At 31.9% G+C, this 14,461-nt stretch overlaps 1 protein-coding gene across 1 annotated transcript; it reads right to left on the bottom strand.

Moving 5' to 3' along the window:
* Nucleotides 1–1,515: 1,515 nt before the first annotated feature.
* Nucleotides 1,516–11,737, bottom strand: LOC139498791 (uncharacterized). Its single transcript, XM_071287344.1, has 4 exons — nucleotides 11,585–11,737; nucleotides 8,707–8,934; nucleotides 6,329–7,153; nucleotides 1,516–3,901 (listed from the first exon to the last, which is right to left on the bottom strand). Exons 1-4 carry the CDS (start codon nucleotides 11,624–11,626, stop codon nucleotides 3,896–3,898), a joined length of 1,101 nt encoding a protein of 366 aa, XP_071143445.1. The 5' UTR covers nucleotides 11,627–11,737; the 3' UTR covers nucleotides 1,516–3,895.
* Nucleotides 11,738–14,461: the final 2,724 nt, after the last annotated feature.

The raw sequence follows: 14,461 nt of genomic DNA, 5'->3' as shown, positions 1-14,461 counted from the left end.
CTTGTAGTTAGGGATGTTCATATGTTTTCATTTGTATGATGAATATTCCCTTCCCTTGTAGTTATAGATGTTCCTATGTTTTCATTTGTACGATGAGTAATCCCTCTCCGTGTTGTTAGGGATGTTCCTATATTTTCATTTGTATGATGAGTATTTCCTTCCCTTGTAATTAGGAATGGTCCTATGTTTTTATTTGTATGATGAGTATTCCCTCCCCTTGTTGTTAGGGATGTTCTTATGTTTTTATTTGTATGATGAGTATTCCTTCCCCTTGTTGTTAGGGATGTTCCTATGTTTTCATTTGTATGATGAGTATTCCCTCCCCTTGTAGTTAAAAGTGTTGCTATGTTTTCATTTGTATGATGAGTATTCCCTCCCCTATGTCATTGTGATGAGTTTCCCCTTCCTGTTGTTTATTTTGTTTTCATTTTTTCCCTTTCCCTAATAGTTGATGATGATCCTGTTTTTAAATCTATATGTGTTCACTTATTCTTATAGTTTATCATGTGCCTAAGTTTTAAAATTTTGTTCTATTTTTGTAGTTAATGATGTTCCTGATTACATTTTTATGTGTGTTCCCTTCTCCTCAAAGTTTATGATGTTCATTTGTTTCCTTTATCAAGTGGCTCCCTTCTCCTTGTAGTTAATGTTGTTCATCAGTTTTCATTTATATATATGTTCTCTTCTTCTTGTTATGATGTTCATACGTTTAAATTATGTTTGTTTCCTGTCTCTTGTAGTTTGTGATGATTCTATCTTTTCATGTATGTGTGTGTTTCTTTCCCTCTTGTTGTTTGTTGATGTTTTCATGTTTTGTTTGTATGATGAGTGGACCCTTCCCTATTTAGTTAATGATGCTACCATTTTTAGATTTTCTTGTGTTTTCCCTTCCCCTTGTAGTTATGTTTTGATTTTGTGTGTTCCCTAGCTCTTAGTATTATGTTCCTATGATTTTGTTTTGTTGATGTGTGTTTCCTTCATGTTGCAGTTTATTTTGTTCCTAAGTTTCATTTTTTAGGTGTGTTCCCTTACCATTATAGTTTTTGATGTTTCTATGTTTACATTTCTATGTGTGTTCACTTCACATTGTAGTGTATGTTGTTCCTTTGTATGTACTTCTAAAAGAAATGAGGTTATGTAAAATTGAAGAATGGAAATGGGGAATGTGTCAAAGAGACAACAACCCGACCATAGAAAAGACAACAACAGAATGTCACCAACAGATCTTCAATGTAGCGAGAAATTCCCGCACCCGGAGGTGTGTATATTCACTTCCCCATTACTTTGAAGAAAAAAAGAGGTAGGGAGCTGGAAAGCCAATATTAGGAGTGATACTTGTAAAAAGTATATGCATTTATCATATATGAATCTCCATACGGGTGGACAAGACCCCTATACCTCTTAAATGCGCCTCTGTATGATATTTTCCTTATACTACAAACATTAATAATACAGCTACATACATAGGGAAATCTACAATGCGCATTGATGCATCTAATTTAAAAATCAATATCGATTTATATAAAATGTTATGTGGCAAATTTAACCAAAGGTTTATAGGTCATCTTTTTGATCATTCATTGTCATTTTTAAAAATCACGAATGTCAAATTTTTCTCCACTCCGACGACCATAGCTAAGTACGTAACTTTCCGAAAATACTGTTTTCTTATTGGTAGATTAGTTCTAGTTATATAAACATGACCTAAATAGGAAAAAAGTAGTTACATAAATTTGACCTAAATAGGAAAAATATAAACTTCGTGACGTGAATCACGTAGGCGAAAAAATGGGGTATCTGTACTTTGGTAAAGGGTCGATTAAAGCTCCCTTTTCCCTTTTAAATTTCCATATGAGTTGTAGGAAGGAATATACAGCCGCTGAAATAAGTCACTACTTTTAAAAATTACAGCTTCATGATAAATGATGAGGTGGAGAAATGAAGAAAAATACATAGAGTCCCTGAGAAAATTACTAGCAACTGAAAATCAATCACATTTCATTTTTTTACACAGATGTTACTAAATGCATTAGATATTTGTCAAATTCTTGTATATATCCCCGAAGTAAAAGAGCGAGATCATAATAGATGTAGGTAGATTTTTGTCCAAAATTACGCTCGGTATTTATTTTCATATTCTAACATTATATAAAAATCAAAGTAAGCCAAAGGAATAAGGCTAGCAGTGCAGATCTCAAGATTACAATTTGCACAAATGTGCTGCATGACATTCGGAGATGCTTATTCGCTGATTTTTTTTAGAAAGAAACATTAATAAATTACTCAAGGTGACCTACATACGATAAACGTAAACATGAATAGGAACATTCGAGAAATGTCGGTAGTCATCGGATGTTTTTCAGGATTCAAGCGAGATTTAACAGGGAATTTTTAATATAATTTAACAGAAGTTAAACTTTCAGTTTTGCATCTGGTTTAAAATAAAAGCAAAGAAAAAAACACGCAATTTGGAAAAGAAAAAAATCAGTTTCTCCCTTGTAAATATGTGTATTAATGATATTCTCAGTTCTGAATTTCATCCACTTTTTGTAAGGTGTTTTCAGGGGGCAAACAAAGAAATAATTAGGTTGAAATGGATATTCAATCGGCCAAAAATCATCTAAAACAACACCAACCCCTTTGAAAACCAAATAGATGCCCCCTTATGGTATTTTTTTTTTACAGTTTTCAGACTAACATTTGAACATACATGTATATTCATTATATTATAAGGTTTAACATTTTGTTAATGTCTTAAAGTGATACAAAAGACATCTTTCATCCATAGTATATATGGACAATACGCCTTTAGTTGATTGAAACTGTTTACCTTCAGAAAAACCAGATTTCAACCCATAACTTCGAGTTGAATTTTTCTTGCTCAATTTTAAGTTTCTTTTTTATGGGTATGTAGTGTTGTGTCTGTACTAAACTGACTTATATTGAAAACATATTTTCTCCAGTAATAAGCATAGCAAACTCGGACGAAAATATATGACTGAAGGGAAACTAAATTGTTTATTCGAAATACATGGCTGAAATGAAACTAATTTTTTAGTAACAAATTTATTATTTAACAAAATGACAATCAATATAACAAGAATTCTTAAAGATGTGACCCAGAGATCTCCAAGGGTGGTGTTCGATCCTTTACTAACTTTTTACAAGCTTCACTCTAATTTTCTCAGATAAAGGATGTTTACTACTCTGTTTCAAAATAACAAGGATTTTATAAGCTTTTCAAATTTTGCTTTTTAACTATATATGTAATAGAATTATGAAAAGAATAATAGAGGTTAGTGGGAAATTGTTTTAATGACACTACATGGTTAATATAGAGAATTCTTAATATCTGGCAAAAATTCAGAACAAAGAGGAGTAAACATCCATAGATCTGAGTTTTGAGATCAAACGAGGAAGCCTAAGAACTTTTATTTTTAATCAGTATAGTTTTGAAAGGCTTTCTGAAAGTCTACAAGTTTTAAAGGTTGTATACAATATTATAAGATATATTCGCTATTACATACATATATAAGTATTTTCAAGTAAGCACTTTAAAAGTATTGTGAAATAAATAAATATTGTCAAAATGATTATTTTATAATCTCCACCCTTAATATGTTTTGTGGTGATCCCTGTTAATTCATTAGTTTGTACGACATGGTTTATGTGTGCAATTTTCACAACAAAATGTACTAGTAAGAGCAATGTCATGTACTTCATCTGTCTAGTCTATGAGTCTTCTAAAGTTGGAATAATTAGAGACACAAGATGGTGACACCTCTGACGATCGATAGTATAATGATATAAATATAAGGGAGAAATGTTTGTTAGTACGATATGAGATCTACATTTTCTGTGTTTCTGTTTATTGTAACTTTGTTCTGACTTTGCCTCATACCTAAAATGAACAGAAGTCATTGCTTCTTTATTTTTATTATTAAAACTTTAATTCATACATATAAGACAATACATATATTTAATATGCGAGGTGTTGTAAAATTGATACCAATTCAAAGCACCACTCTTACAACGACGAGAATTTTTTTTTGTGTTATTTTTTTGTGTTATTTTTGTGTTTTCTTTTTACTTTTTAATACTTTTTTTATTTTATTACATCATATATTTTGTATTCACGTTTTTAACTACATGTAGGTCTGTGACCTTTGTTTTTACATGTTGTTTTAAATAAAAAAACACTATTTATCCGTTAAAAAGCAACTACGGCATATTTTAAATTTAAATAGTATATTGTTTTTGTAACAAACATATATATAGCTTTTGAAATGACCCAAATTTCTTCAGATTTTGAAATGTTAAGAAATGTGTCAAAATTGTAAATATTACTTTTTTTAAACCTACAATTATTATTACAATATTACTGGAAAAAACAGTTGCCAAATAACATAATTTATAAATGCATGATTCTACAAAAAAGCAGCCATATTTTCAAAACCTGAATGTTAACTTGGTCTCTTTTTCATACATAAACATATAAATACGAAAAAAATAATTAAAAAAACACCTAAAATAAACAAAGATCCAGTGTGTTTGTAGTTGCATCTTTCATTGTTTTTTTTATTGATTTTAATCATACTATATTTTCACTCTATAAAGCTTAACGAAATCAAATAAGTATGTTATGATAGTCTAGATGGGGTTTAAGGTAGCACAATACAAAGATTTGTTCACTCTCAATCAGACATCTTTAAACTGATGTAATTCATTTCATCCTTCTTTATATTTTATAAATGAGGTACCAAAAGAAAGAAGAAAGAATAATCTTTCAAATTGTGAGAATTTCATTATGACACAATTATTTCATAATCAATTGTTATGTAATTAGTTGCTATATTGTGATGTCCACACTTGAATGAATTTAGCGTCTTGTTAAACAGTGTCAAACAGTGTTGTGCAAGAATCTATAAAATATTTTGGGATGCTATGAATAACAAAGAATCTAGCAACTAATTACATAACAATTAATTATGTAATAATCATGTCATAATGAAGTTGTCACAATTTGAAAGATTAATCATTCTTCTTTCTTTTGGTACCTCATTTATAAAATTTAAAGAAGGATGAGTAGAATTACATCAGTTTAAAGATGTCTGATTGGGATGAAAAATCTTTGTATTGTGCTACATTAAAAAAATAAAGAATACGTAGCAAAATGGCAAAATATGAAAAAAGTTCACAGAAAACAAGGCCAAAATGGAAAAAAAAGGAGAATTGTTGGGTGTTAAATTATATAAAGACAGTCATAGGACAAGAGTGAGTTTCCACTCGAAACATGTCCTAACATTTCAACTAAACTCAATATTTTTCAAACAAATATTACTGAGTTACTGTTCGAACGATTTTAATAAAGTAGATACCAAAGGATGCAGAAATGTGTAAAGTTTTGTGGTTAATTTGGCCATATTTTTTGTGTGGTTCGTTTTCATTATCTGAAGTGTTACACACAAATGAAATGTTTTACGATTTTAATTTGGTAAGGATACATTTAAAACTTTTAAAGAAATATTTTTCTTTGAGTTCATCTCGTCAGAAAATTAAAATGTCAAACATGAATAATATCATGACAAAAACCCTAATCTGGAATCGAGACTGAAAACTAGAAAAATAAATAATAAAAAAGAGAACAATGGTCCAACCCATTAAAGAAGTAAGAAAAAAAACCCATCTAGACCATATGTTAAATCCGCTGAGAATTGTAATGTTAAATAATTTCATCTGACAAGAGGTAGAAAGGTTAAAAAAGGTCTTATTATTTTATTTTTTCCTATCTAAAAAAAAAGAGTATTTATTCCTAATTTACAATCTAAACTTATTAATATTAAATATTTAAATATTCTTTAAAATTCAAATTGTGTTAATCAATACTAGCATGGCACTTTTAATATATAAAAAAAAAGTAATCACCATTATTATAATCAACAGTGATATATACAAACAACTGAATATATTTTGAATGGCTATTCTTCATTTGAAAGTAGCTAGGTTTTTTTTATTCGCCCTTTCAGAATCTAAAGAACTATCGATAATTGCATTGTTTGAACACCAAAGTAAATAAAAATACGTCATTGTTTGAATTTACATTTTCAAAATCAAACCAATCAATACGTTTTGATGTACGCTTCTAAATAAAACACACTACCCATAATGCATTAGATTCCGAGAAGGCGAATTAAGAATCATCATTGGTCAAAAGGAAAGACAGAAACGGAAATTTGTCATTTGTCTGTGTGTCAGGAATTAATTCAGCGCTGTTTGAACATTTCACATCCTGTATACACTTATTTGTTGGATAGTCAATGAGACTTACCGAACGGTTCACTCGATTTCCGGTTGCTAAACTTGTACTGAAACCAGTACTACACACGTCTTCATTTATATCTGTTGAGTTATAATTGTTCACTGGAAATGATGGATATTTTTTGTCAACATTTAAACTACTCTTTGCAGTCAAATTTACAATGTCCTGATCAATAGCATTGTTTAATGGTTGTTTTCCACTTTCATTTGAAATATCGCACTCTAATTTTGAATTCGTATCAGTAAAATCCATCAAATAGTTAACATAGTCTTGAAGACTTTTGCTATTTCCACTAGCATCATGAAACTGACTTCCCTGAGAACTTTGAGATGAAATTGATTCTATCGAATCAGGTGGCTTAATATAAGATGTTTCTATCTGTTCTTGTAAAATATCTTCATTTGCTAATATCCAATCAACAATGACCGTACTAGTGTCCATACTTTCACTTTCACTAGAACTGATGTCAATAAAAGCCTCAGGTGAGCTACTGTTACTCGGAACACTCTCTGGTTGGTCAGTAGTTGAGAATAAATTCGAATCCTGATAATTTTTCTCTATAGACAATGCATCATCTTGTTGTTTCGTGCATTGCATATGATTTATTCCAATATAAGAATGCTTTTCTTTCTTTGACATTGGTTCAGTTAAAAGAGAAAACAATTTTGCTTTAATTGTTGGTGCTTCGTTAGAACTTAGTCGTGGGGCCAATTTTTTTCTTGTTATATTCAAGTCTACTTTTGACGTCATAGGTTTTGCTTGTTCTAAATTCAGACGCTTGATTAAATTTTCTGGTATTGTCCCAGAATCCACTTCTATGCACATTTTACGCCACTAGAAATAAAGATTGAAAAAAATAATGTATGCTGAACTGTATTGAACAAAAATGTCAATACTGCTGCTGTAACATGTGTAACTGTGTTTAGAAATGGACCACTTTTGTAAGTTGACACGTGTTATGGATTGTGTTCAGATACCCAAAGTGGACACGTTCATTGTAAAACTTGTTTAGCATATATATGTATACCAGGTTTATCCTAATAAGATCATAATTATAAGCATGTTTTATAGACGTTATGATAAGAGTTATCTGTCCTGATACGTGGGTGCTAATTCCTTTATACAAATCTAACATCTATATGTTAGTACAAGTCGAGTTAGCCCCTAAAACTACTTCTTGTGAATAAATATATATGAAATCATGAAATATGTGTTTTGACGATCTTAATGTTTATTGAAAACAGCAGTTGTATATACGAAACCTCTTGATATGATATGTCATAGAGAAATGAGTGTAATCAAACTTTTGAATGTAGGTCATTGTGACCGAAATGTTTCTGGACCGCTTTGAATCTATACAAATGACTATATTGAGCGTCAACATAGATGTAGTTATATGCTACCATATGTTTTTGAGAAGAAAAATATATGGGGAACGTGTCATGGGACACAAATGGTGCCCCCACTTACATATAACGTTATAAAGGGACATAAAAGTGAAGCTTCCCAATACATACTTGATGTGATTTCTTGTGGTTATAAGCATTGTGTGAAATATTCATATTAAACAGTTGGTTGAGGCAAACTTATGTCAGCATAGTCAGAGAATCGAAACGAAAAAAGTCCTGTTTTTTTTTTCATTTGTAAAGGGGCATACATCTTGAAAGGTACAAGTGATGCCTTCCAAGTTTAAAATATGATTTGTGTTTTATGTAATAAGCATTGTGTTTCATAACTTTTGGTTGAGGCAAACTAAAGTTAAAGGAAGGAAACCATTTTCGAAACGTACAGACGTACTGACGGACAAGGGTAAAACTGAACACTACGGCGAGGAAAGTGGACAGCAAATTAAACCAGCATCATTATTACTAGCTATTTTTTTTTACTATTGGTATATGATATTTTAATATTTTATAATGTTTACATTGTTGTAATGCTATTCAATCCCTCGTGGTGTACATGTGTATTTCTTGATAAATAATTTATAAAATATTAAGGAAAAGTTTAATTGAAAATGTATAAATAATAACCAAATTGGAAATTTGTTCGTAATAGTTCACAAGAAGTCGCCATCTTGCTATCAGAAACAAAAGCGTCAGGTATTTGGGACATGGACCCCACTTTTTGGGCTCCACTGTAAAAAAAGTATATTTATAACCAAGACTTGGGGCTCATCTGGATGGTAGAAAAAGGTGTTGTAATGGACTAGTTATACCATTTATGGATTTTTGACACTTGGTATATGTCTAACCATTGTAGAAAATTGTAAATATGGAAAAATATACTTTTTTTACAGTGGGGCCCAAAAAGTGGGGATGGGATCCATACCCCAAATATCTTTGGTCAGTCCCTTTCCCTCTTACTGACAATCCATACACACAACTTACTGTTTCAAGTTCTCTTCTGAGTTTAAAAATAGCTCTTTCTTTACACTTGACAAGGTCTTCTAGATATTGGTATCGTAGTTTTTTCCTCGCTCTGCATTCCCTGGCACTCTGTCTGCTACGTTCAACCTTTACTTTGGCATCAACGTTCAGTGGTCTTCTACCTGGACGTTTTCGGGCCAACTTTGCTGGGACTCCCGATGATTCCAAAATATCCATGACAGTTCTGTCCTGAAAGGCAAAATTATTTCATTTTTTGCATTTCTTTTTGTTATAAGTTTGAAAATGGAGAAATTGGTATATTTTGTGTTTAATTATATTAGGAATAATTTCTCTGACACATATATACACACATATTTCTTATTTTTTGTGCGTTTTTCAATGAAAAAATAATATATTTGATTTCAAACACATACAAACAATAATACATGTGTGTGGAAGGGGGTGTCAACCAATATTTTCGTTAAATCATATGCGTTTGAAAATAGACGAGATGCTCTGCAGAGCGCAGCTTTATACGACCGCAGAGGTCGAACACTGAACAGTTGGGGCAAGTATGGCCACAACATTCAAGATTGATACAGGTCTGAATTTGGATTGTGATTAAAAAGTTAAAATAGCATAGGTTTCTGACACAGAATGAATGTGATCAAATGAACTTTAAATTATTTTTTTTTAGCTTTTGAGCAATACACTATGCCTTTTGAATATTAATCCCCCCAAAAAAAAAACATTTGAGGAAATTTTCTTTTTAATTTCTGAAATCTAAAATGAGAAAAATTGTACCCCCTCCCCCATTTTTCTTAACCTACCACTTTCCCTTATTCCAAAAATAATCTCAATTCAAATTTCTAATGGAGCTTGCAACAATAACTACTCATTTAAATACATCATAAAATATTGAAATATAAAATGACATACAGTCATGGTTAAAATTAATATTGATTAAAAGTAACTTCTAAAAATAAATTTATAGCTAATCATCTCAAGATAATCATCATTTCTTAATACATTATTTTCAAGAAGTGTAAACAATATAATGTATATAGTAGTCTTTAAATGGCATTTATATTAATGAATTACCTCCCTTACACTGCTTTTAAATTGCCTAAATTGTTCTTTAAGCAGAGATATTGATACACTTTAACACAAGTTATTGACTGGAAACTACAAAAATGCTTATTTGGGCCCCTTTTTTGGCCCCTAATTCCTAAACCTTTTGGAACAACACCCCCATAATCATTCCAATCATTCCCTTTGGTATATGGAACTGTGATACAATGGCAGAGAGATCCATACAGTTACACACATGGTATTGTCCTTAAACTAGAAAAATGCTTGTTTTGGCCCCTTTTTGGCCCTTAAATCCTAGACCGTTTGCCCCATAATCCTTAAAATAAATCCAAAACCTTCTACTAATGGTATTAAACATTGTGGTACAATTACAGAGCAATTAAAATACTTATAACAACTTATTGACTGAAAACTACAAAAATGCTTATTTGGGCCCCTTTTTTGGCCCTTAATTCCTAAACCTTTGCCACCATAACCCAAATAATCAATCCAAGCCGTCCCCATGTTATATGGAACCTTGAGGTACAATGTCAGAGAGATCCATACAGGTACACACAAGTTATTGTCCTAAAACTAGAAAAATGCCTGTCTTGAACTCTTTTGGCCCTTAATTCCTAGATTGTTTGCCCCATAACCCTTAAAATAAATCTAAATCTTCTACTTATGGTATAAAACATTGTGGTACAATTTAAGAGGAATTCAAATACTTATACCCAACTTAATGTCCTGAAACTAGATAAATGCTTGTTTTGGGCCCCTAATTCCTAAACCATAGGGACCATAACCCCCAAAATCAATCCTATGTTTCCTTTTGTGGTTATAAACATTGTGTTAAAATTTTATTCATTTCTATTTACTTATACTAAAGTTATTATCCGTAAACCATCCGTCTTCGGACGACGCTGACGACGACGACGACACCGACGACGACGTGATACCAATATACGACCGCAAAAATTTTGCGGTCGAATAAAAGCGTAGTTGCTCTTCCAACGGAAGATTTATAATAAAACCAAAAATATTGTCTTAAAAGTCCCTCAAAGCTTCCATTTAACTTTCTCAAAAATAATGGAAGCCATTTCCCCTCTTCCAATTTAAGTACCCCGTTTTATGATGCAAACCTTTATAAGGCGTGAAAAATTATCAACTACGGTTTTTGGTATCATAGAGTCACAGTTAAAATATGCATGGTGACATGTTCATGATCATATATACTAGAATATTTTATTCATCAAATTATATATATATCTTTATTTCTTCCAATAATGAAGAGCATTAGTTAGAACGATAGTTAAAGTAAAATTGGACGGTAGGACAGTATATTTACAAACAATATATTAAAATTAACCTTTACATAAATATATAAAACGTGAAAAATGAGAAATAAAGAGAACATTTTTGTCGCAAAATTATCGAAAAGTGGTGATCCGAAGGTCCTGATCCGCAAAATTTGTCAAAGGACGGACACATGTTTTTTTGCCAAACAAATAATAGTGAGGAGTCTGCATTGAGGCATCACCAATTTTTTTTCAAAGACCACGCACTAGGGGTGGGGGGGGATAGAATATTCGAGAACCCTGTTGTCGTTTGTCCGTTGCTATCTCATTGGCGTTTATCGTAGTGATTTTTTTTATTATTTCTCGTCTGTCGTCCTGAATATGCATTATATTTGCCACTAGACGTTAACATGGTTAATTATTGCAGCTATTCGTCATCAACATTTCTTTTTTAAGGCGCATTCTTATGCATTAAAATCATTCTTTATGTTTAATATCAAAAAATAAAATTAAAAAAAATAATAACTGACCACTTTAAGTCTGCTCCAACCTTTGAAATCTGTTTGCACCATTTGTAGATTGAAAATTACATATCCTTTCACTTTGAATATTCAATCGTGTTTACTTCTTATTTTGTAAAACTATTCCATTTATATCTCAGTGGCGAAATTTGATTTGTTAAGATGGTGAACTTCAGGGTTCAAAATCTATAAATAGTAACATATTGGAAAATCGAGAGTTCTAGTCTATTTTTATGACGTAAACAAATAACAGTTATCGTTCCTGAATTAGTTCACGTAATCACATAATGGTCATACATCTGAAAAATTTGACCATGAGCTTCATCCATATTTTCCAGATTGTTTCCAAAGATCGTCTGTGAAATATTATGAATACTACTTTTCCTTGTAATGCTTATTTATCTAAAAAAATATATGAAAATAAACAAATGGTATTAAGGTCAAGGTCAATGTCAAGTAAACCAATAGAAACTTGTTATTTTCCAGACTTGATGAGTTAGCTCTTTCGGTTTGTACATTTTGAACATCACAGCGGAAAACTTCAAATGGTCATTGAATGAAAGTTTTTTTTTTTGCCGTTTATGAATCGTCTATTATTGGTTGTTTTTGTGGTTTTTTTTAATGAAATATGTGTTATTTTAAAATTGTAATGTGTATAGATACTGTTTATTATGTTTATGGTTAAATATAAGTATAAATAAGTTAACGTAGGAACGATAGATTGTCAGAACTTCATGAATTGTATGTACTGATCTGTAATACTATTCTTAAATTTTCTGCATAAATTAAAGTATATATTCTTCAATCAACAGTTGGCTGATGGCCTTTTTATATCGACTTTGGGTCAGCTAGTTACCGTTACAAAAGCAACAAGTATTAATATATAGCTTGCCGCTTTTCAAATATGTAAACAAGGATCGAGGCGTGGTATGATTATCGTAAATAAAAACAAGAAGTAATTGTAACAGGATGCTGATACGAAGTCTCCCAAACAAAGCTCCCATAACTCGCCATTTGTATGGTCCCTTGTTCATTTGATTTGATTTTTTGTCCAATACAAGAATATATATGGCTTACTGGTGGGGATCTCCACCATTTACAAGTATTCAAACAGGAGGGATGGTGGTAACCCCCAGAGCCTTTACATACATTTCATTTGATTTGTTTTATTGTCCCATACAAGTATATATATGGTTTAGGGGTGGGGATGTTGACCGTTTACAAGTTTTCAAACAAGAGGGGGTGGGGTGACTCCCTCGGGACTTCCCTTTTATTTCATTTCATTTGTTTTATTGTCCCCTACAAGAATATATATGGTTTAGGGGTGGGGATCTGGACCGTTTACAAGATAATAGTACATTCTCAAATTGAACGGGGTGGGGGTGACCCCCAGGAACTTCCATTTAATTTCATTTGATTAGTTTTATTGTCCCATACAAGAATAGATCTGGTTTAGGGGTGGGGATGTTGACCGTTTACAAGTTTTCAAACAAGAGGGGGTGGGGTGAGCCCCTAGGGACATCACTTTTATTTCATTTCATTTGTTTTATTGTCCCCTACAAGAACATATATGGTTTAGGGGTGGGGATCTGGACTGTTTACAAGATAATAGCACATTCTCAAATTGAACGGGGTATGGATGACCCCCGGGGACTTCCCTTTAATTTTATTTGATTTGTTTTATTGTCCCATTCAAGAATATATATGGTTTAGGGATGGGGATCTGGATCGATTACAAGATAAAAGCATATTCTCAAATTGAAGGGGGTGGGGATGACCCCCAGGGACTCCCCCTATATTTCATGTGATTTGTTTTATTGTCCTATAATCATTTCCGAAGACTGCATGTATCTATCACTTACAGTTTTTAAGTTATATTCATTTGAAAATTTTAGAAAATAAATTCCCATAGGGTTCTATAGTAAACCCCTCCCTCCTTTCTACCCCCCAAAATACCCCTTAATAGACCCCAATGCACAAACGAAACATTGATGGCTCACATAGACATGTTAGTCTAACATATTGTAAAATCCTAAGTAATTCTGACAAGCCGTTTAGGAAAACCGCTGCGGACAAGTTCATTTTTAAAGTGGCGGAAGAAGAACATGAAGAAGAAGAGGAAGAATAATAAAAATAATAAGAACTGACCAAAAACAATAAGTCTCCAAACTTTGTTTGGGAGACTTAATAAAAAGATATGTATGATCGCCATCAGAGAAAAAAGGACGAAGTAAACAACCTTAGATCACCGTACGGGTTCTCTTGAACATGAGCAAAACCCATACCACATAGTAGGCCATAAAAGGCCCCGAAATGACAATTATAAAACAATACATGATTCACGAGCTTGGTCCATATTTTCCTTAATTACAGTTATAGTATTTGGAGTAATCATCAATACATGGACAAAACACTCGTTTCTTTGAAACTGTTAAGCCTTCTGAAACACCAGAGTTCAAACCATATAGCTTCGAGTCGAATTCGTCTTGCTCAACTATAAGTTTTCTATTTTTACGTGTATGTAGTGGTGTGTGGACATTCGTCCTTTTTCTTTTGACCATGGGGTATTGCCATGTTTTATATGTTCTATTGGTCTTTTACTGCTTCAAGTCTTTAAACAGCGTTGATGAACCTTCATCAGTAACTCAATGTGAGATTTAATAGTCATAGACTTTCAAAGTCAGACTTTCGGTGCCAACACTAAGCTGACTAAAATTGTGAAGATATATTTTTTCTGGTAATCATCATAGCAAACTGAGAAGGAAGTTACGGTTATCTTTATTCGAAATGTATATGGCTGAAATGAAACTAAATTCATTTGTTTATTCGAAATATATGGCTGAAAGGAAACTAAATTGTTTATTCGAAATATATGGCTGAAATGAA

The sequence above is a fragment of the Mytilus edulis genome, chromosome 12 (assembly GCF_963676685.1).
Source record: "Mytilus edulis chromosome 12, xbMytEdul2.2, whole genome shotgun sequence".
Classification (NCBI taxonomy): Eukaryota; Metazoa; Mollusca; class Bivalvia; order Mytilida; family Mytilidae; genus Mytilus; species Mytilus edulis.
This window is presented reverse-complemented; position numbering and strand designations above follow the sequence as displayed.

What these genes read in the sequence shown, in the direction of transcription:
- LOC139498791 (XM_071287344.1), bottom strand. Translation starts at nt 11,626, where the DNA reads ATGGTGCAAACAGATTTCAAAGGTTGGAGCAGACTTAAAGTG. An exon ending in GTTGGAGCAGACTTAAAGTG is followed by an intron (nt 8,935 to 11,584) that starts GTCAGTTATTAT and finishes TTTGCCTTTCAG; the next exon opens with GACAGAACTGTCATGGATAT. An exon ending in TCAGAAGAGAACTTGAAACA is followed by an intron (nt 7,154 to 8,706) that starts GTAAGTTGTGTG and finishes CTTTATTTCTAG; the next exon opens with TGGCGTAAAATGTGCATAGA.